This window comes from Staurois parvus, unplaced genomic scaffold (genome assembly GCF_062004578.1).
Source record: "Staurois parvus isolate SC_StPar_1 unplaced genomic scaffold, SC_StPar_1.0 ptg000243l, whole genome shotgun sequence".
Classification (NCBI taxonomy): Eukaryota; Metazoa; Chordata; class Amphibia; order Anura; family Ranidae; genus Staurois; species Staurois parvus.
This window is the reverse complement of record NW_028318039.1, coordinates 14,601,790-14,625,199: the sequence shown is the minus strand read 5'-3', so window position 1 is coordinate 14,625,199 and position 23,410 is coordinate 14,601,790. Positions and strand designations below refer to the sequence as shown.

At 39.6% G+C, this 23,410-nt stretch overlaps 1 protein-coding gene across 1 annotated transcript in view; it reads right to left on the bottom strand.

The window, feature by feature from the left end:
• The window catches only part of GPC6 (glypican 6), an 885,938-nt gene that overhangs the window by 131,753 nt on the left and 730,775 nt on the right, over positions 1-23,410 (bottom strand). The window contains exons 6-7 of the mRNA XM_089680474.1: positions 17,052-17,195; positions 4,232-4,261 (exon numbers count right to left, since the gene is read on the bottom strand). Coding sequence (XP_089536600.1) covers positions 4,232-4,261; positions 17,052-17,195 — 174 coding nt within the window. The remainder of the gene's footprint in view (positions 1-4,231; positions 4,262-17,051; positions 17,196-23,410) is intronic.

Sequence of the window (23,410 nt, the reverse complement as noted above, 5' to 3'; positions counted from 1 at the left end):
AATTTTTATTTTTTTTATACTAGTAACGGCGGCAATCAGCGGCTTATAGCGGGACTACAGTGGGCCTTCTGACACTGGGTGGGAACTGACTAACTGCCACTGACATCCCCAGTGACCAGTGTTAATAAAAAGCACTGACACTGTACTAATGACACTGGACAGGAAGGGGTTAAAATGTTTGCATTCACAGATAACATGCACTTACATTTAAGAAGAGAAAATACTTGTGTTGTATGTAGTGTAACATTAACACTGAGATACTTTGAATTTTTAATGACTTTATCATGTTGAATAAATTATGAAAAACACATTAATGGTGTTCTAATGTGATTAGTGTATGGTCATCTCTGTGACACTTTGGTCCTCAACCTACAAACTCTCAGGACTACTTACATCTTTCCTTAGAATCCATTAATGTAGCTACAGTATATATTTATAACTGACTGTATGTGTTTTATGGTGCCTGCATACAATTGATTTTAAATCCCCTGTTGATGTGTTGTGGGAGCTCAAGTCTAAGAGAACAGCAAGATAGTTTTAAAATGAGAAGCTGCTTGGTATACTTAAAAATAATTAATTCCCATTTCTTCTTTGTTTCTTGTAATAATAAAAATGTTAATATGCAGTTCAGGACCTAAACATGGAAAAGTGCATATCTCTCCTTTGGACTGGGATTACCACAGTGTCTCCTTTACCCTTGCTTAAGGCTACCTATATACATAGCAGTCTTAAGATACACACAGTCTTGAGGCAAATATTCATTTGTCCTAGAAAAATTATGTTAATTTTTCACAAAACAATATTTGCAATAGACTGTTGTTACTAGAATATTGATATGTTGAACTAGAACTTGTTGAGAGTGTTTTTGTCATTAGCATGTAATAAGATAGTAACATAAAGGGTTTATGGGCCCTTGGCAAGCTTTGTGTGTGGTATCAAACACGCTGCAGTGACAAGTGGTTTAGCTTACACCCCAACTATTCACCCTTTTGATTTCTTCCTTTGCATTGGTGACCTGTGTTGTATCGTCTATACACTGGTTGTCACCAATGGTTACACACTTCTAAATGTAGCCATCATTGGCGATAATACTCTTTCCCCTTCTAGGTCTCATGCTGTGTAATATAGTACAACTAACAGTCTCAGTTTTGTACTAGCCTTCTGCTTTGCATCAGGTAGAATTACTGCAACTTCCTCCTCACTCCTACATAGGCTATCACCCCTTCAGTCCATCATGAATGCTGCTGCCAGACTCATCCACCTTACCAACCGCTCAATGTCTGCTACCCTTCTCTGCTGATTCCTCCACTGGCTTCAACTCACCCAATGGATTCAATTAAAAAAAACTAACAATAACTTACAAACCCATCCACAACTCGGCCCCTACCTACATCACTAACCTAGTCTCAAAATACTGACCTAACTGTTCTCTTCATTCCTCCCAAGACCTCCTGCTCTCCAGCTTTCTTGTCACCTTGAGGACTTCTCTCAAGCCATTCCCATCCTCTGGAACTCCCTGCCCCAATCTGTCCAACTATCTCCTACTCTGTCCACTTTTAGACAATTCCTGAAAACCCTTCTCTTCAGAGAAGCCTATCCCACCTCCACCTAACAACTGTACTTTTATTTTCTCCATCAGCTCATCCCTCATAGTTATTACCTTTTGTATCTCTTGACCCTCCCTTCTGTAAGCTCTAAAGAGCAGGGTCCTCTGATTTCTACTGTATTAAACTGTATTGTAATTGTACTGTCTGCCTTCATGTTGTAAATTACTGTGTAAACTGTTGGTGCTATATAAATCCTGTACTATAATAATAATTTAGCTGGCTTGGACAGGTGGATTCAGGTGTACAACATCTAAACCAGCATTGAAGAGCTCTTTGCTAATTTGTTGGGAAGTGAACAAAGACAGAATAAAGTTGATTTTTGTAATGCCTTTGTCTACCTTTACCCTCACCATACTCAAGCCCGATACCAACTAAGGATGCTATGATGTTAGTTATGCCCTTGTAGGTTTTTAAATATGTATTTTTGCATTGTAAGATATCTAAAAATGTATGCTCAGTATGCATGCACAGAGTTGTGACATGACATTGCCTGCACCTTGGAGCATCATATTGGTACTACCCAGTATTGCAGTATGTGTATTTTGCAAATAAACTGTTTTCTCAGTACAACGTAGATCTTTTGTACAAAACACCAATATGACTAAGGAAACAGCCTGAGGTTTGTAATGTGTTGATTTGTAACCTCTGTAATCATCCATTTGCCAACCAGTCTCAGGAGAAGGACTAATTATCTGAAATGAAGTTTTCTGAAAAATCATTATTGTTCCTTTAAGACAAGGCTGGTGCCAGGAGTCAATAAGGAGAGAATAAGCAGATTGCCTGACAACATGTGAGGATGCTCGCCATAGCAGGTGCGCAATCATAGTATTCAAAAAGTCACAAGAAGATAAAAAAGATTTTAGTGGAAACGTCCTATAAAATGGCAACTTTATTGAAACAACCAGTTATACAACAGGTTTAACACTAGTTGTTCTCAGTCATAGTCACGTATGGGAAAATTGCACTACTTTCTAGAGCCAGGGTTCTTGACCTAGTCTATAAACAAACTCAATGATGTTTGGATATACTATGTCAAATTGAATGTACAGATTGATCATGCAGCAGTCGATTTTTCTAGCTGTCAGGCTATACAGACTAAAATATGCATCAAGATGAGACTGTGGTGATTTTATTCAATGATATAAGGGTCAAAGTGACAGCAATAATTTTAGGGCCATAATTCATAGTTAACTCTAATACGATAACAGGTAAAGGCTTTTAGGGCATCACTTATGAAACATTTTAGGTATCATAGCTTTTCTCCTTGACATGTATGGTATCTATTTAGTTGATGCGACTGCATAGTTTAATTGTTACTAAAAAGTTGGGTATTATATTGTTTGTGTGTAATAAAATGTATTTTATTCTCCAAGACATCTGTTGTCAAAAAGATATACTGTATGGAAGTTTAAAAGCCCAACTCCGGGCCACTAGAAAATTATCCCTTGCAGTGGGGCTGCGCCTGCACTGCAAGGGACAATAGCTTGTTTTGACTATGGGAGAGGAGAAACCATTTTACTTACCTGATCCTCTGCACCCCTGATAGATGGCAAACCCCCACACTCCGGCAGTGGACTGTCCCTCAATGTCATTATGTCCAGTGCACGGCAATAGATGATGATGCCAGGACCCTAGACTGCTGGAGTATGGAGGAGCAGAAGCTGTGGAGACCAGTCTAGCTGCAAGGAGGAGTGGAGGTTCAGGTAAGTAGATCTTCTTTCCTATGTACTAGACCTAAACGAGCAATTAACCCTTGCATTGGGGCTTGCCCAGAGTTGGGTTTTAAGTAATTTTCTAGCACAAAATGCTTACTTTAACATGTGAAAAAACTGCCACGGACATGAGATGTTTTACTACTTTCACCTGCTTAACAGAATCCCAAACCCAAACTTAATTCCCCAGGCATCAAGCTGGTTTGAAGACCACTGCTCTTGGCGTAAAATCGTTGGTCTCTCTGTAGCATTTAACAGATTATTTTGTAGGTGGATTGTGTGTGGATCATTTTGTCAGTGCCAAGGCAAAGGCAATAACATCAACGGGAAGTTCAAAAGAGGCCACACTTTTTTTTACAAGGATGCTTTCATGAAATGCTCTTTAAATGTCAACTCTCTCACTATAAAGGTTTATATTTCCATGTAATTGTTCCAGGGCAACCTATGGAGTCATACAGCATGAGTATTCCATACGTGACTGGTTTTATATCTTTACAAATATTGTGCTGACAGCATTCATGTATCAGTTCAACACTTCTATCGCATAGAAATAAAACCTGCTTAATGGAAATGCAAATGTGACAATACGTTCTCCTCTCACTTTATTTACCAGTCAATTTCAAGCAAACATCTGGAGGAACTGATCTTAAATCCCATCATTAGGAACAAAGTAGCCATGTTTCCAATAAATAAGACATTTATAGAGGGATGAGCTGGATGTGAGTTAGTAGCAGATGCTTATGCACTCATTAAAATCAGATGATTGTTTCCTGCACTTTACATTACTCAGGAGAAGGTCTGTTCTAAAGCACGACAATGTTACTGGAAATGAGAGATAAAAAGAAAACAATAGACAATAACAACAAAAAAAAAAGCTATAAAATTAAAATGACAACAGGTAAAGAAACTTACACGATACTGCATCATCCTCCACACACTCCTCTGCAAAGCCATTGGTTGCGATGAAAAGAGGAAAAGGAAAAGTCAATTTCACACATTTTCATATAAGGCTTGTAAAAATGAATATCACACATTTTCATAAAAGGCCTTTTTAGCCATTTAGATTAGCCAATTAGTAGATATTTGTACAATTATAATTAGGTTTTTATGTTAAACGACATAGAAAAAAAAAAATATTATAATAATGCTCAGTATTCCATGTAAATTACAATCATCAATAGCTAACTTCAGTCTGATTTTTTTTTTAGTTTTTATTAGGGTGTGGAATGATTTTTATTTCTGTCTGTGACCCCTTTGGGAAGATTTTCCCTCATTTCTTTTCCTGTGACATCTGTTCAGGAAATGAGAGAGCAGTCATTACTGGCTCAGGAAACCACAAACAGAAATAACAATAATGTCAAATGTTCCAACTATAGTTGTACCGATACCAATACTGTTATCGTCATTGGTGCCGACACTAAGCATTTGCATGAGTACTGGTCCTCGTGCAAATGCTCTGATACCTAAAACCAGTACCTTTGTGGTGCAATTTGAGCCATGCAAACTTAATGGACTCAAATCGCACTGTAAAGAATCACATGTGATTTGAACAGGATTGCAGTGCGCTTCCTGTGCAAATCACATGCACTCCCCCCCCCCCCCGCTCCTGTGTGAACCCAGGCTTGTCATAGTGACTTCAGCCTGGGTTCACACAGGGGCGGTGTTGGGAAACTGCACTGCATTCCTGTTCAAATCATATGAAATTCCTTGCAGTGCGATTTGAGCCCATTCATTCTGTATGGGCTTAAATTGCGCCACAAAGGTATTTGGTATTTTTGAGTACTTGAGTATAAGTATAGTTACTCTTAGTTGCCGGTAAAAAACAGTATCGGTGCATCCATACTTCTAACCCTTCCTCACTGAAAATTAATGTTTGTTTTATCTGCATGCCCCTTATAGTGATTTCCCTTCATTTCCTGTCCTAGCATACACAAATACACATTTTTAACTATATATAAAATGGTAGCCTGCTGTAATTTCAATTGGATATTGAGGAGAAAAGAAAATAAGTGAAATGGCTGCCTTTAATGTCCTGTTTTTCAGCAATACCATTCTAGGATGATGACTTGTCAGTCTTACTGAAGATAGAGGACATACAGTAGTGTCTCATAGGAAATAATAATCAGTGTCTCTATTATGTGACACATATCAAACGGATTCTTTGGCTTCCCCAAGAATGAAGAAATGCCAGGACAAGATCATCAATTTGTAGTTCATATCCAGCCAGCTGTAGTTACTTCACATAAGCTAAGGCCTGAAGGATCAGCTTGATTGTCCTAGAACTTTTTTTCTGCCCTGATAAAGATATGTCATCCCGCTACATCATCCCATTACAGATTACATTTAAATCTATTCACTAAAATATGTATCTAGCATGACCCCCATAGATTTGACTGGTTCTTTACCGAAACAATGCAGAGGCCACCATTCACATAAGCAACAGTCCATTTACTCTGGTTCTATTAAACAGTCTAGTGGATGTAATTTTATGATTTATTGCTTGTAGAAGTTGTAACAGGAGAGGGGCTGGGGTAATATGAGATACTCCAACATGCTGACTTGTAACAGGAGGACACACATCACTAGGTGATACTTCTCTGTGTGGTCTGAAGCTAGAAACAAATGGGAAGGCTAGAACAGAGACCCTATAAGTGTCATCTCAGAGAAAGCTACCGCTAGCCACTCTAAAGTAGAACACCACGCAGTCACTGAGCTCAGGTCAGTACTCAGGGCAGCTACACATATTCAAGCTTTCACCAGGCATTTTTTCTTAGGTCCTTAGATCATTAGATCCTTAGCTGAAACTGCTTAGTTAGCTCCAAAAGGTACTGAGGAATAGGACCCCTAGTTCTGCTACAGCTGGGATCTTGACCAGCAGACTCCACCAAAACTGCCTCAAAAGGGCAGCATTCCCTGTGGCTTGGAACATCTCTAGCAGGACAAGAACAGGGTTGCTCCATACCCCAGAATATTTATGTTTCCCCTTGCTACCTACTGGGCACACCTCCCCAGGGATTGGCTGCAGAGCAATAAATATTCAAGCTGCCCAGTTGACTCTCCCAGACCTCTATGTTATGGAAGTCTCCACAATGCAAAGAGAAGCAATCAAACCTACAGCCTGTGAGATCTAGAACAGCCTAAATAAAACAATACCTGCTCAAATAATTACAGAGGAGCCAAAAATAACTAAATTTATCTGTCATCCTAGCAAGGGTGCTACATGAATTTAGTTTAGGTTATTCTTTTTTGCACAATTTTTAAGAGATGAGAAGCCTTTCAACATATACGCTTGTTGCTTTGGACAACAATAATTTAGGGGATAGGCAAAAAATAAAAAAGTTTTTTAAATGGTTTTGGATGTTTAATAGTACTTTTAATTATACAGATCTATACATCAGACCTAGAGAGGGATAAATGTGGCAGAACTGAGCTCTAAGAAAGAATATTGCATTTAAAGAGTGATGGTAGAGAACTATGCTTTATAGTTCAAATCAGTCACTGAGTTCAACACATGCTAGGGCAAGAACTGAACAGCTCAGGCAGTCATCAGGGAAAGTTCACTGCACTGCAGCTGAAAATTGTGACAGTTGAGAAAAGTGTCATTTGTTGCATAGAGCTGTCTTCTACCACTTGTACGGAGAGAAATATGTTAGCTGCTATAGCTGACCTTATTCCAAAATGCTAGCTGCCTGTTTCAATCATTTCTGAGTCACTGACCTGGAACAACCATGCAGCAAGTGACACCAGAACTCCTGATCAAAATAGTTATTCAGGGTCAGTAAATGACATTTTATTTTTGCTTAAATCATTTTGATCAGTAAATCAGCCAAGTTACTGTCATTTTACAAGTAGAAGACATGTCAACAAACTGATCACACCCCACTTAAATCTTGTCTTTTGCAACATCAATATCCCCCTGGGCACCTGGAGAAAAGATAAATCCACAGATCTGTAAAAACTTAATCAAAAAGGATAGTCTTTAATTAGAATTCTTCCTAAAAGTTGATGGATATGGAAATAGCAGAGGGTTGTGAATGAGTTTGGCGACCAAGGGATGGGTCACTTGGGACTGCAGCCTAAAGTGTGAACTCCAATGAAAGCTAAACATGAGACTGATATCAGGCATGTACTGTAAAATAAACTTAAAGGGGTTGGAAGCGTGGGTGTAAAGTCATCAAGGATCAATGTGTAAGGTTTGTAAGGTCCATTCAGATGATTCAACATGGTGTACCAGGTTCAGGTGCTCTGGGTGTCCCTACTTAGTCAATCTACTGGTTGGTCTCCCTACTTTCCTAGATAGCACGGTGCTGCATCCCCCTTCTTTTATGAAGAAACCTGTTTAGGAAGTTCTTGGTGCCAGAAATATTCTGAACCAGTCGGAGTGCTCAGCAGTAACAACCTGTATAATTTTCTCAATACAGGTTATACATTGTCTTCCGCAACAGCAAAAACCTCCTGGCACCTGTAGAAAAAATAAATCCATATAGTATGTAAAAAAAGAAAAAAAATTAAAATGGGAAATCTTTAACTAGATTTCTTTATAAAAGCAGATAGATATAGAAACAGTGGTAACAGAGTGGGTGGAGAGGTGAGTAAGTCTGGCGGCAAGAGATGGGTCATATGGCAAAGTGAATGTTAACTTCTCATATGGCAATATATAGTCATACTTATATCAGCCTTACTATTATAATGGAAGCTTAAAGAGGAATTTAAAGGTTTAATGTGGGTGTAAAGCCATAAAATAGTCAGTTGGTGGGGTTTGTAAGGGCTATCCATTCAGTCCATTTCTAGTCTATGATTCAATATGGTGGGCCAAAGGTCGACTTTCCTGAGCTGAGCCAGAGTCAGCTGTCTACTACCCGTTAGCCTTACTTTCCAAGATAACCTGATCCTGCTTTTGCACCCCTTACTAAGGAACCTATTCTACGAAGTATTTGGTGCCAGAATCATTCCAGACCAGAACGAGCTCAGCAATGACAGATTACATATTTTTTTCTGTACTGGTTTAGTTTTACCATTTACTCAATCACATAGTTTTAGAGTATAAGGTAAAACAACACACAAGTACAGTATCACAGCAAATCTCCACATAGCCATGATCATAGGTAAAATCATCTTAAAGTAAGTGTCTTTACAAGTAAATAACCCAAATGTGTTTCCAACACCATGGCTTTTTAGAATAACCTATTCAAAAGTTCAATCATGTGGCTAAAGATGATTTTCCTACAGCTGCTCATTTTTACTTTTAATATCCACCCTGGAGTCAATAAAGCCAATACACAGCTGTTCATATTATTAATCTGCAGGTATGTGCCAAAGATTTATGGTGCACCTTGCTGAATTTCTGTCCTTGTTTGCAAAGATTTATTTACAACAAACTGTCGCTGATAAATAAACAGTGGTGTTTTTTTCTTAATGATATAGCACCATGGTGATAATCGCACTCGTTAACTGCAAGCAGGTTCTCTATGTTTTAAAGAAAGAGCATGGAATACACATCTGTTTTTGCTTGTCAAATGCTAAAACATTTGCATTTGCAAAGTGTGCATTATTATTAAAAATGTCTACAAATTGTGATGCAGATAATACTGCTAAAACTGCTGATAATGCGCCTGTGTGCACACACACACACTAGTTGTTCTTCTGTTGTTAGTAGTGATGTTGTACACTTTCCATGCCGCCCTATAGCAGAAATACTGCTACGGGGCAGCACAGGTGCGCAAAATCACATGTACAGGTGAAACTCGAAAAATTAGAATATCGTGCAAAAGTTCATTTATTTCAGTAATGCAACTTAAAAGGTGAAACTAATATATGAGATAGACTCATTACATGCAAAGCAAGATAGTTCAAGCCGTGATTTGTCATAATTGTGATGATTATGGCTTACAGCTCATGAAAACCCCAAATCCACAATCTCAGAAAATGAGAATATTGTGAAAAGGTGCAATATTCTAGGCTCAAAGTGTCCCACTCTAATCAGCTAATTAAGCCATAAGACCTGCAAAGGGTTCCTGAGCCTTTAAATGGTCTCTCAGTCTGGTTCAGTAGGAATCACAATCATGGGAAAGGCTGCTGACCTGACAGTTGTACAGAAAACCATCACTGACACCCTCCATAAGGAGGGAAAGCCTCAAAAGGTCATTGCAAAAGAAGGTGGATGTTCCCAAAGTGCTGTATCAAAGCACATTAATAGAAAGTTATGTGGAAGGGAAAAATGTGGAAGAAAAAGGTGCACAAGCAGCAGGGATGACCGCAACCTGGAGAGAATTGTCAGGAAAAGGCCATTCAAAAGTGTTGGGACTTTCACAAGGAGTGGACTGAGGCTGGAGTCAGTGCATCAAGAGCCACCACACACAGACGGATCCTGGACATGGGCTTCAAATGTCGTATTCCTCTTGTCAAGTCACTCCTGAACAACAAACAACATCAGAAGCGTCTTACCTGGGCTAAAAAAAACAGACCTGGTCTGTTGCTCAGTGGTCCAAAGTCCTCTTTTCTGATGAGAGCAACTTTTGCATCTCATTTGGAAACCAAGGACCTAGAGTATGGAGGGAGAATGGAGAGGCACACACTGCAAGATGCTTGAAGTCCAGTGTGAAGTTTACACAGTCTGTGTTGATTTGGGGAGCCATGTCATCTGCTGGTGTTGGTCCACTGTGCTTCATTAAGTCCAGGGTCAACGCAGCCGTCTACCAGGAGATTTTGGAGCACTTCATGCTTCCTTCCGCAGGCGAGCTTTATGGGGATGCTGACGTAATTTTCCAGCAGGACTTGGCACCTGCCCACACTGCCAAAAGCACCAAAATCTTGTTCAATAACCGTGGGATTACTGTGCTTGATTGGCCAGCAAACTCGCCTGACCTGAACCCCATAGAGAATCTATGGGGCATTGCCAAGAGAAAGATGAGAGACATGAGACCGAACAATGCAGAAGAGCTGAAGGCCGCTATTGAAGCATCCTGGTCTTCCATAACACCTCAGCAGTGCCACAGGCTGATAGCTTCCATGCCATGCCGCATTGAGGCAGTAATTGCTGCAAAAGGGGCCCAGACCACGTACTGAGTACATATGCATGCTTATACTTTTCAGAGGTCTGATATTGTTCTACGTACAATCCTTGAGTTATGCTCTGTGTCAATGGAGCAAGCCTGCATGAGTGCCCCCATGGGAACTGGCTTCCTATTGGGGGACACCAGCAAGAGAGGAGGAGCCAGGAGCACCAGCAGGGGATCCTAGAAGAGGAGGATCGGGGCTGATCTGTGCAATTCTATTGCACAGAGCAGGTAAGTATAGACATTTGTTTATGTCTTTAAATCCAAAAGCAACCAGTTATTGTATTGCAGCTTACCAATTCTTAGATGTAATGGCAATATTAATTATTATTTTTTTTTAAGCTTTCTTTCATTTACTTTCACCTGGTGATCCAGTCAGTCTGTTTTTTCAAAGGCCAAGATCCTGTAAATGTAGCAGCTAGAGGGATGAAAAAAACATTCACTACTGACAGTGGTACAGCGATTAGCTTTTATTTATTTATGTAAAACCTTTATCCCAAAAGAAAAAAAAGCTGTTCACTGTAATTGTTTATACAGTCTTATGTGGAGTTTGGCTTCCATCTGTTAGTGTATGCTACATCTAAAAGTCCCTTCCTCCCAGACTGACAATGCTTCTGTCTAAAGGTCCCCCTGTGCTCATTCATCCAGAGTGTAGGCAATCTAATACAGGAATTATGTTATTGGCTAGATCACAGGTGAAAACAGAGGGTGGAAAAAGAAAATTAATACAACTCTCACATCTAATGATTGGTAAGCTGCAATATATTACATTTTTGACATTTGGGTTTAATACCACTTCAAGCTCAGCTCTGCTTCTTAAAGTGGTTGTAAAGGAAAAAGGTTATTTACCTTTATACATTCTGTGCATTAGGTAAAGAACCTTTTCATAGTAGCTTCCCCCCAGCCCCCTTAAAAGTGCTGATCTGCAGCAGCTCTTCTCCCCTCTCCCCACTCTCACATGCTTAGCTGAGAGCAGGCTATGTGTCTGAATAAACTCCCGCAGCTCAGCACAAATGCCCCCATAGGAAGCAGCTTCCTATGGGGGCACTTGGTGGGGAGGAGTCAGGAGTTCCAGTGGAGGACCCCAGAAGAGGAGAATCAGGGCCACCCTGTGCAAAAGAATTACACAGAGCAGGTAAGTATACCATGTTTATTATTTGAATTTAAAAAAAAATTCAAAGCTTTACAATCACTTAAACCAAGTTATTCATATTGGTTGCTGTACACCAGGGGTCTCCAAACTTTGTAAACAAAGAGCCAGTTTACAGCCCTTCAGATTTTAGGAGGGCTGGACTGTGGCCATTGGGAGTAAAAAAGGTCCAAACATCAGTGGGAAACAATGTCACTTCATCATGTCAGTGGGGAGAATTGTGCCCCATAGTGGTATCAGTGGATGAAATAGTGTCCCAAGGGCTAGATAAAAACAAGCAAAGACCCGGATCTGGTCCATGGGCCACAGTTTGGAGACCGCTGCTGTACACTGGAGACTGCTGTCACATGTGCTGATCCTGGGAAAAACTCTTCAGACTCAGTGCCACTGTCTTTAGGTCCTTTTAGTTGGATGCTCTCCTTGCTCTGCCCTTCAGCCAGAAACCATGTGCCCTGACTAGCAGGCCCACACAAGGGATCTCAGGAAAGTAAATTCTGGTAATACTTCTGTGGAATGTTAATAACTAAAACATTGCAGGCTATAAAAGTAACTGAAAAATCTTAGGATAGAGATATATACAGTATACTCGGTGGATACAATACATATATACTGTATACAGAACATTAATACTATATACACCTAATGCATCAGGTATGAACACTAGTATGTCACAAATAATGATGAAAATATCCACATGCAGGCTATCTGATATAGACTGAAGAACTGATTACTTATACTGTCATGTTGCACAGTTAAAAATAGATTTGCTACAACTCTAATAACAACTAATAATAAAACAGATTAGTCCACGTGATTGGGAATGTGGGTTCAGATATATTTACACTATGTTTCAGTAAGTGTTATTTTGTTTTTAATACAGAGAAATTGGCTCAATTAGATATGATCTATGATGTAATGCAAACGTAATGCTTATTTTTCAATAAAAGTGTTCATCTGAAAGATATGGTGGCACAAAGTGGTTATTTTTGCATTGGACTTGTTTCAATATTTCAAAACCACAGTCTGCAATATGAAACTATTCCTTATTAGATATACAGATTACCCTGACACAGAGAAAAATACTTAAATTGCAACATTCTGTAACAACCAATTTTTGCATTGTATTTACTATCTCATTCAAATATAGATTAAAGGGGTCACCCCTTTTGGCATCAGACAAAGAAACCTTACAAGTAAAAACATGTTTTCCTCCTGAAATAAAAATGTATTCCTATTTAGCATATTGTTAACTCTAAAGCCGGCTATACATGGAAATTTGTCTGGTTCAGCACGGATTGGCTGAATTTTGATCCATGTATGGGCAGGGTTGTACAGAAGTGGATCTACCATTGGACTTCTGTACAACTGCCCTGTGGGATTTTTGCCACTGAATCAAAGTCATCAGCTATAGCTGGCAGAGCTGAACAGTGTGTTCTGGGCAGGGGTGGACTGACAACTCATGGGGCCCCCGGGCAATAGGGGATCATGGGGCCCCTGTGTCCTTGCCCAAACTAAAAAAAACCTATGAAAAAGGTACCAGGGGCATCTCATGGGGCCCCCTACTGACCCCGGGCCCTCGGGCAGTGCCCGACTTTCCAAATGGTCAGCCCGCCCCTGGTTCTGACAGTGGGGAAGACTCATCACTGTTAGAATACAGTAGCTCAGAGGGAGGATTCCCCCATCCACTTAGAGTGTGTGGATGAGGGAAACAAGTCAGTTTTTTGTTGAGCACGCTGGTTGAACAAACAAAATGACTCATCTATGGCCAGCCTTAATTAACACTAATAGGTATGAATTAAATCCTTCCCATGATGGTCCTCAAAGCGCCAACTTGTTGCCAATGGACCCTGTAACTGCAAACTTATGAATGGAATGTGAAAATGTCTGACCCCATCCAAAACATACTGCAGCCAATCAAGACATCCCTCTATCTTTCATTGCTCTGCTGCTTGCCAGATGTAAATGTTAACAATGGAGAAATGGCTGATATAGCAAAGGTTGGATCTCTCAAAATGGTTGGATCTCTCAAATGCATTCAAACCATTCTCAAAACTAAACTCAGTTCTACCCTTTAATCCCCTACAGGGGCTTTTATAAATACTTGATAATTCACCTTCTGCTTTCTTCTCTAGGTGTCAAGGACAGCCCCTCTATCAGGGAAACCCTCTCCCTATTCAATGATCAACAATCCATAGTAAAGGAAATAACCTGTCTGTATAAACTTCTATCTGACTCTGACTGGTTAGATAAGTTCCCCATTATGATTGGCTGGGAAATGGAACTAAACCTTGCTTTGACCACATCTTAGTGGCATTACAAAATTCTATGGCCTCGTAAAGGATAAGTTCACCTTTGGGAACATGTTTCATGTTCCACCCATTTTTAGGGTGGAACACGTAACATGTTCCCAATGCTGCAGCCACTGCCTGATCCTCCCCCAATCCCTATGACAGCAGTACGGGGAGAAGTTACGGGGAGAAGTAAATTTTTTAAATCAGCACAGTTGTTCTGTAAATTAATGAGCTACACATGCCAACAGCCTTAGTGGCTGTCAGCTTCTAGCCAATGAACTACCACAGTGCTGTGGAGCACCATGGTAATTCATTGATTCTTCCTGTCAGTATATCTGCTTGGCTGTACATCCTGTACGGGCAAGCAGATATACTGACAGGTCTGCAGAAGACCTGCATGGCGCCAGCGGTCTTTTGATTGCTGGTGCAATGCTTTACTGGCTCCTGCAATCAAAAATAATAAATGCACATTTTTTACCTGCAACAAAATGTGCATTTATTATTTTTTGTCAAAAGGAGAACTTATCCTTTAAGGCATCCAGATGCAGTAACTATTGGAAATCCACAAACGCATTTTTCACAGGTGGCACTATACTCCCCAAAGACTTGCAGCTATCTTCACCCAGTATTCTCCACTGTGTGGGGGGGGGGTGGATACATTGGCTCTCTTTTCTACCCCTGATCCAGTGCTTGCACTCTTGGATGTGGGAATTGAACGTTGACTTTGCAATCACCACACCCTTCTCACCCATGTATTAGGAGTGACCAGATTATCCACTGCATGACTTTGGAAAACAAATACAGTCTCCATTTGGTGCACTGTGATAGAAATTCCCTGCCCAATTTGAGTTCTTATTTGCTGGAACCTATTGAAATTGATCAATTTTCCAGAAAAACTGGTCCTGCTGGCCAGGCATGACCAGAGAGGGCCACACATAAATCAAAAACTGACCTGCCTATGCCTAGCCTTAGGGAACTTTGCAAAAAGGCCTTGGTGTGGCAGTGTGGCTTCACATATATTGTTGTAAACTTATGCAAGAAAAACCTCTGATTTTAATCCAAATGACAGTTTTAACTTCTTTTTGCTGGATGGCTGGTAAATTTGCTGGAGATTATTTTTACTGTATTGTACTATAAAATACCCTGCCCATGTGTACCCTACTTTAAAAAGTTAGTTACAGTTGGGAAAATAATTATTTGATCCCCTGCAGATATTGTAAGGTTTCCTACTTACAAACAAAGGAAGGGTTTATAATTTTTATCATAAGTGTATTTTAAATGAGAGAGACAGAATATCAACCAAAAATCCAGAAAAAACACATGATACAAATGTTATGAATTGAGTTGCCGTCCAGTGAGTAAAATAAGTATTTGATCCCCAAGCAAAACGTGACCTAGTACTCGGTGGAAAACCCTTACTGGCAAGCACAGAGGTAAGGCATTTCTTGTAGTTGGTTACCAGGTTTGCACACATCTCAGAAGGGAGTTTAGTCCACTTTTCTTTACAGATCTTCTCTAAAATCTTAAGTTTTCTTGGTTATTGCTTGGAAACCTGAAGTTTAAGCTCCCTGCATAATTTCTTTTATAGGCGTAAGGTCTGGAGACTGGCTAGGCCATGTGCTTCTTCTTAAGCAACTCCTTTGTTGCCTTGGCAGTATGTTGGGTCATTGTCATGCTGGAAGACCCATCCACAACCGATCTTCAGTGTTCTGGCTGAGGGAAGAAGGTTCTCATCCAAGATTTTACAATACATGGCTCCATCCATTGGCTCCTTGATGAAGCAAAGTCGGTCTGTACCTTTAGCAGAGAAACAGCCCCAAAGCATAATGTTTCCACCTCCATGCTTGACTGTAGGGATGGTATTCTTAGGGTCATAGTCAGCATTTTTCTTCCCCCAAACATGGCAAGTCAAGTTAATGCCAAAGAGCTCAATTTTGGTCTCTTATGAGACAGCACTTTCTCAGAATCCTTCTCAGAATAATTTAGATGTTCATTAACTAACTTCAGATGGGCCTGTGCATGTGTCTTCTTGAGGAGGGGGGCCTTGTGGGCGCTGCAGGATTTCAGTCCATGGAGGTGTATTGTGTTACCAATGGTTTATTTGGCTAAGAAAGAGATTCTGTGCACAGGTGCCCTTTATACACATAACAAGTTGCCATTAGAAGCACAAGGGGGAGCCAGCCTTAGTGCATTATTAAAACACAAGTTTATTAAAAATAGCCAAATAACTACCCACAACTGGGGTAAGTATATGGGTATTTGTCGAGTCCCAGGAGGATATATGCAGGAGCCGGTGTGTGTCCACTGAAGCTCAGGCACCAAAAATCTGATGTGAATGTGGGCTGTCAGCCGAGAACGCCGTAACCACCACGGAACGCACGGAAATCCGCCTGGAGGCAGTATCCAATGGGAACGCGAGGATAAGTCAGGTGATGCCTTCAAATCTTCCACTTTTTCTTTAGACCTGATAGGATGGCCCAGTTGTCACTCAATACAATTGATTTGTGCATTACATGTACAAATGTATCTTCCGACTGTAAAATGGCATCTACTTGCATCACCATATTTTTGGCAGCATGGCCAAGAAACTCGGAGCTCCGCAATCCTTTCAGCACTTGTTTGGTGAGGGTGATGACGTCAGCGCCACATGTGCTGACCTTCTATGAGCAGTCGGTGAAGGCACATAGCCAGTCTGTAGGAGCCAGAATTATTGTTGATATTTTTGGTTGATATTCTGTCTCTATCATTTAAAATACACCTATGATAAAAATTATAGACCCTTCATTTCTTTGTAAATGGGCAAACTTACAATATCTGCAGGGGATCAAATAATTATTTTCCCAACTGTGTCAATTTTTCAAAGTGGTTTTTTTTTTGCATGCTTTTTCCATGGCCTAAAAGACTGCAAACCAGATTTTTCTACAACTCCAATAACCTCTGGAGCTTGTAAGAACTTCCTCAGCCTGGGAAGCAGGACAATCTGAGGCTGTTTTTCAAAACATAACACATGTAAAACCATGTAACCATACACATCCAACACCAACCCTGTACTAGATTGTTTTGGTACAACAGCCAAATCTTTATGGTAGACTAAAATCCAGTATTAACTGTTGCTACAAGAGAGGAACTATGAATATTGCGTAATAGAGCTTTTTTAATGATAATAAAACAACCATACAATTAAAGTACTAAATAGTGTTCTTGTCATTTTTATCTAATGTATAGAAAGGGCATACCAATCTATCCATGCTGGTACCAACAGCAGTTGTTGGTTTTTCATGTAAACTGTACGGTTTAAAGTGCATGTGATATCTTCCCGAAAGTGATCTCAGTGTCCTCGAAGAACGAAGAGATTTAGGTTGACCACATCCAAGAAAGACCTGATGAAGAAAAAATATATATATTATAAACTGTATCATACTGTGCATTATTTAAAAATAGAAGTAATTAATATTAGTATATACTGGATAAGAAGTAAACAGCATTGCAGCATTCTTAGACTGGCAAATGTGACAAGACAATAGCTGATATTGCTTTTCTAACCAATCACCCAGGGACAAAATGAATATCCTATTTAATATCATATTAAAACATTTTGGGTCAGAAGAGAAGAGGAAGAGAAGAGGAAGAGAAGGGGAAGAGAAGAGATGGGGAAGAGAAGGAGGAAGAGATGGGGAAGAGAAGAGATGGGGAAGGGAAGGAGGAAGAGATAGGGAAGAGAAGAGAAGAGATGGGGAAGAGAAGGAGGAAGAGAAGGAGGAAGGGGAAGAGAAGACAAGACTATGATGGTGCATCAATGGCTCTGGTACTTTTTGAACCACTGAACCAGGAAAGTATGCAGATTAGGATTAGGAGTGCTGAATTCACTCCGACTTTCCTAAAATGCATTTTTCCAGACCTGTGATTACAAACCAGTAAAGACAACTCGCTTTTTCAGAAGGATGTCAACAAACACCTCTGTATATCTCTTAGTAAAGTTTTTTGTTAAGGTATATATAAAGAGCCTCGAGACTCTCCTTCTCCATTTCTGCAGCTGAATGTTCCAAAATGTCCAGAGCTCCCAAGGCAAAGCAATCCAAAAAGAAAGAATCCTGTGCCTACTATGTTCCTTCTTACCCTGTCATTGTCAGGAAGTTATGTCCTTGGTCATGTGACAATCCACTGCAATTCAGCAGGCATTTATACTATCTAGCTCCACTATTTATAAATGACCAACCAGTATCACTGTGTGTAGAAAATTAACTTTGATCATTGAATTTGCATTTTTTACTTAGAGAAAATCCTGCATATTATTTATTATGGACAAACCGGAACTGTAATAATACCAAATACACAATCTGTTGATTTTAAACTATACACCATGGCACATCTGTATTTAATTTAGTAAATATTTTACAATTACTGGGATATTAAGTTTCAAAATCTGTTACAAATAATATTCTGAATTAACATTTATAATATCTGCAGGCTTTACACGATATTTGTTTCAATAACCAGACACAGCAACAGATGTTTTAAGCTATAAAATATGTTTATAAATTGATGTAATAAGAGGAAACAAATATGTTTTAATAATGGGTTCATAAATGTTTACGAATCATTCCTATTTGCCAGAAATGATAAATAATAATGAGCATGACAAACACAACATTGCATCATTATACAACGATATGTTACACTGATGAGTTGAGGCGTTTATTGAATTTTATGTATTCTTTTATGTACCAGTAATCATCTACTTTTTAAAACATTTCGAAGCTCATAATTAGAGCATCCTGACTATACCAAGTATAAAACAAGATAAAACCATCAGGATCGACTTATAAAAATGTATACAGCAAAATTGATTTTGCCCAACACACGCAAACAAATTAGCGCTCTTTGTCTATAATAAGTTTAAAAAAAAGCCAACATTGATCTGGTTGCTATTCACAATCTATATATTTTATTTGTCCAAGATTATATTCCCTTTAATTAAAACTGCATGACATAGAAATGGAAAATTATATGCAATTATCAAAGGTTGACCTTGCTCGCGTTCCTTTACTTTTAATTTTCTCTGTTGGTCAATGAATATATACATCACAATAAAAGACCAGTAAGGCTAACTCAAACATTACAAGAAAATTTAAAGATGATTATTGGGGAAAGTATAAATCCTCCCTTGCAGTGAGGTCGCCCCCACACGAAAGGGTCAAATGCTCGTTTAGGTCTAAGAGCCCAGAAAAAGCCGTTTTCCTTACCAGATCCTCTGCTCTCACAGTGCTGCTAAACCGGTCTCCAGAGCCTCCGTTCCAGCGGTCACAGGTCCTCTGATGTCATCAAGCCCATAGGCCTCAACTGGATGTGAGGACTCCAGAGCTGGAATGTAGGGGAGTAAAGAAGAGCACCAACTGCTGGGAAATGGTGGATCAGGTGCTTTTTCTCATCCTCTAGACTTAAATGAGCATTTAACCCTTGAAGTGCAGGTCAGTCCCACTTCAAAGGAGGATTTTAACTTCCCCGCAGATAGGCTTTAAGTTTGTATATATCATCTACTGCCTATATATTTAAATCTTATAATCTTTTTGACCAAAGGTAATCTCTGTTTATGTATTTTTTATTGTATGCCAGATCTAAATTATTGCTGTCACAGTTTTATGAGTGGGCTTCTCACTTAGTAACAGATCTACAATATTATCTAATAAGGAATGCTATATTACTGTCCTTAACAGACTAATAACCCTATGAGTGCTGGTATGCTGAAATAAAAATGGGTATGTGAGGATTTATGAAAATTTTGGGATAGGTAAATAGAACAAGCACACATGTGCTTGTGCCTATTTGTTCACATGAAATTATGATTGTTTTTGTTTTGACATATGAATTTAAAGTAGACCTGGTTGAAAAATGAAGATTTGTTATGATAAAGGGAACATCTAAAGTAAAAGTCCAGTCTAGATACACATAAACCTGCTCCCTCTCTCATTCTAAGACCTATACTAACTATCTTGTAGAGGAAAGATGTGTATACTCAAGTAATCTAGGGGCCCTTTGGTCCAGTCATGGGATCTCTCCAGCGGCTGGCTTCAGTAAAGAGGAGAGATCAATGACAACAGATGCAATGTCCAGGTGGCGACATCACCCACAGACTTACTATGAAGCATCTGTTGGCTGTCCCACCTCTACCCTGAAGCCAACGCTGGGAGGAGATCATGTAACCAGATCAGAACGCCCTGAGAATAGGTAGGTATTTACCTCTTTCCTCCACAGGTTAGTTAGTATAGGACTTAGACTGGGGGTGGGAGCAGGTTTAAGTTTAGTTTAACTGGACTTCCACTTTGAAAAATGCATTTGCTATGTTATAGGGAACATCTAAAAATGTTAGTCAGGTCCACTTGAAATTCATACAGTATGTCAAGACAAAGGCAGTCATAATTTGTTTGAAATAACCGAACTTCTACTTTAATTTTACCCAAGCACTACCCTGTAGAAAATAACTTTTGTTTGAAATTTCTCCAGAAAAACATCAGTGTACTTCTGTCGTCTTAGCATTCCTGTGCTGCTTCCTCTTAGTTTTATCATTTCAGTGTGATATCTAAGGCGCTATGCCTTTGACTGCTAGTCGCATGAGATTTAATGATGTCACTATTGTACTATTCACTTTTCTGGAAAATATCTGAAGACCTGCAATGCAAACCTCTCAATGCTTCTGTTTTATTTATTCTGTGGATATGTGCTTTCTGCACCTTCACTGCTGCTTTTTGTATAAAACCCCAGCAATCATCAAATTACCAGTCATCATGGTGCAGATCTGATATGAGGAAGCAAAGCTCTGTCTCTATCAAGATGGCCACCTCTGCACAGAGGAAAAGTTTGGAAAAATGCATGGTAAGTCAACAATGGGGAAAGAGATCAGCTATAGGCAAATTACAGTCATTAATAATGACCTCTGAGGGTCATTTGCCCTATGCATGCCTTTTTAGGAACCTCTTCTACAGTACAGGTCCTATTTAGGCGATGGTGTGTCCTATTTGAACCCTACCCACATGAGTTAAGCTCCATTTTTTTATAGCTTTTCTCTCTCCATCCACTTTTTTAATGCAGCTTCTTCTTTCTTCACATCAACTTCTCAGAACACCAAAGGCAGATAACCTGCTATAGTTGCCATGGGAACATGCTTACCCTATAATCGTCCAGTTTTAAGGTAAAGGATAGGGTTTAATGATTTTTAATGATAAACGTACATTATTATTTTTGCTATGCTGCAAAAACTCCATTACAAAGTGTAATATAGTAAAGCCTGTAAAACCTGCACAATTCACTAAATATGTATTCAGCTCCATGACCTCCTTATTCATTTATTAGTAATATTTCTGGATGAATGTAATGATTTAACAAGCAAATACAGCCCTTTTCTTCTGCAATGCTTGGCCTTAGATACACTGGTAATGGCTGTAGTTACAATGCACAGAAATACTTTAAGCCCACCTCAACTTTAATGGGTATTTTCCATGGAAATTAATAAAAATGATTCTCTCACCTTGGCATGCTACCTTAGATTGACAATTTGAGTTAAATGTTACATTTTTCAAGAACAATCTGAGTCGAATTAGAGTTTAATATTACCTAGCAAACAGCTGTTGGCATACTGCAGAATACCAATAAATTGCATACCTCTGATCAAATAAAGAGCTTAAATTGGAAGGCGAGAAATAACTATCATTGCAGAAGTTTATTATCATGTCAGAGTCTTCCCAAAATAGAGCAAATTGAACAAGGAAAAGAGTAGATAATTTAATGGTATATCTCCTAAGTAAAAGCAAAGTATGCTGTTTAAAATGTGAAATATAAGTGCCGCTGTACACTCTGCACTAAGCTGATCAATAAACAACTCTGACCACTCTTTTTCATTTAGGAATAATAGCAAAACAAACACCAAGAGCTTTCTGTGCAGCGTATAGCAACAGCCATTAAAAGATTTACAAAATGCATGTAAGCAAAAGATACAGCTGTAAAATATCAACTTGAAATTTGTTTTCAAAATCATATTTTTTTAATTATTTAGGATTTGTTTTCCCTGTGCCTTTGTGGGCTTCCTCTGGGTACTCTGGTTTCCTCCCACACTCCAAAAACATGGTGGTAGGTTAATAAGCTCCTGTCTAAATTGGCCCTAGTATGTGTATCTATAAATGAGTTAGGGAACTTAGATTGTAAGCTCCTGATGTCAATGTATAATATATATGTAAAGTGCTGCATAAATAGACAGTGCTATATAAGTACCTATAATAAAATATTACTAACAAAATCTCATTTGAAACTGCTAATATTATTGTTATTATACAGGATTCATATAGCAACAGTTTGCACAGCACTTTACAATATAAAGGAAGACAATGCAGCATCAATATAATTCAATACAAGAGGACTAGGGGAGCCCTGCTTCTGGGCAGGGGCGGACTGACAACTCATGGGGCCCCCGGGCAATAGGGGATCATGGGGCCCCTGTGTCCTTGCCCAAACTCAAAAAAGCCTATGAAAAAGGTACCAGGGGCATCTCATGGGGCCCCCTACTGACCCCAGGCCCTCAGGCAGTGCCCGAGTTTCCAAATGTCCAGTCTGCCCCTGCTTCTGGGAGCCTACAATCTAATAAGGAGGGGCAGGTGGAACAAAAGGTAATAACAGTGGTGGATGAACTGATGGGAGAAATAAAAGATTCAGTTGTTAGCTGAAAGCAGGATAGGCTTCCCTGAAGAGATGAGTTTTCAGGGATTGCCTAAAAGTGGACAGAGTAGGAGACAGCCAGACAAATTGTGGTAGGGAGTACTAAACAATGGGAGAAGCTCTGGAGATGGCCTGGAGATGAACATGGGAGGAGGAGACAAGAGAACTAAAGAGCAGGTCTATTGGGTGATAATAGTCACTTCTTATTTCCTGTAAAGCTTTGTATGCTGAGGTCAATTATTCAGAGCTTTTGGGAATGTGTTGGGTCAGGTCATAGAGATTATTGGCAAAAACTGGACTTAAAGTGGTCCTAAAGCCTTAAGGGTTTTTACCTTAATGCATTCTATGCACAGCAATCATATGATCACCGGGTTCTGATTAATGGGATCCCCATTTTGCTGTGTCTGTTGGAAACAGCGGTTGAGGGGGGATTGGGGAGCTGCGAGTAGGCTCATAGTGCACTCTTGCGTTAGTACAGCCACAGGGACATACTAGTGCCTGTAGTTGCTGCCCATTTGCAGTACAAGAACTGCAGGTGCTCAGAAAGTGCTTAATGTTGCTTTAAGCTGGCCATACATAAATACATTTTTGAATATTTGAATTAAATATTTCAGTACATTCCATGATTTAAAAAAGATCTGTGCACTGACCTATTTTTATTCCACTTTGGTCTGGTCATGTGATCCTGCAGCTCTAGCTCCCCTGTGTGAATGAGTGGCTGCTGCAGGGGAGAAGAAGGAGCTCCAATAACGGTGGAGATGTGGAAGCCTATGGGTAACATCACTGCTCCTAAAATTCACAGCCGTTGTCAAGCACTTCCTTACACAGAGCTGCAGGATCATGTGAGCAGGCTGGAGTGGATTGAAAATAGTTAAGCACACATATCTTTTTC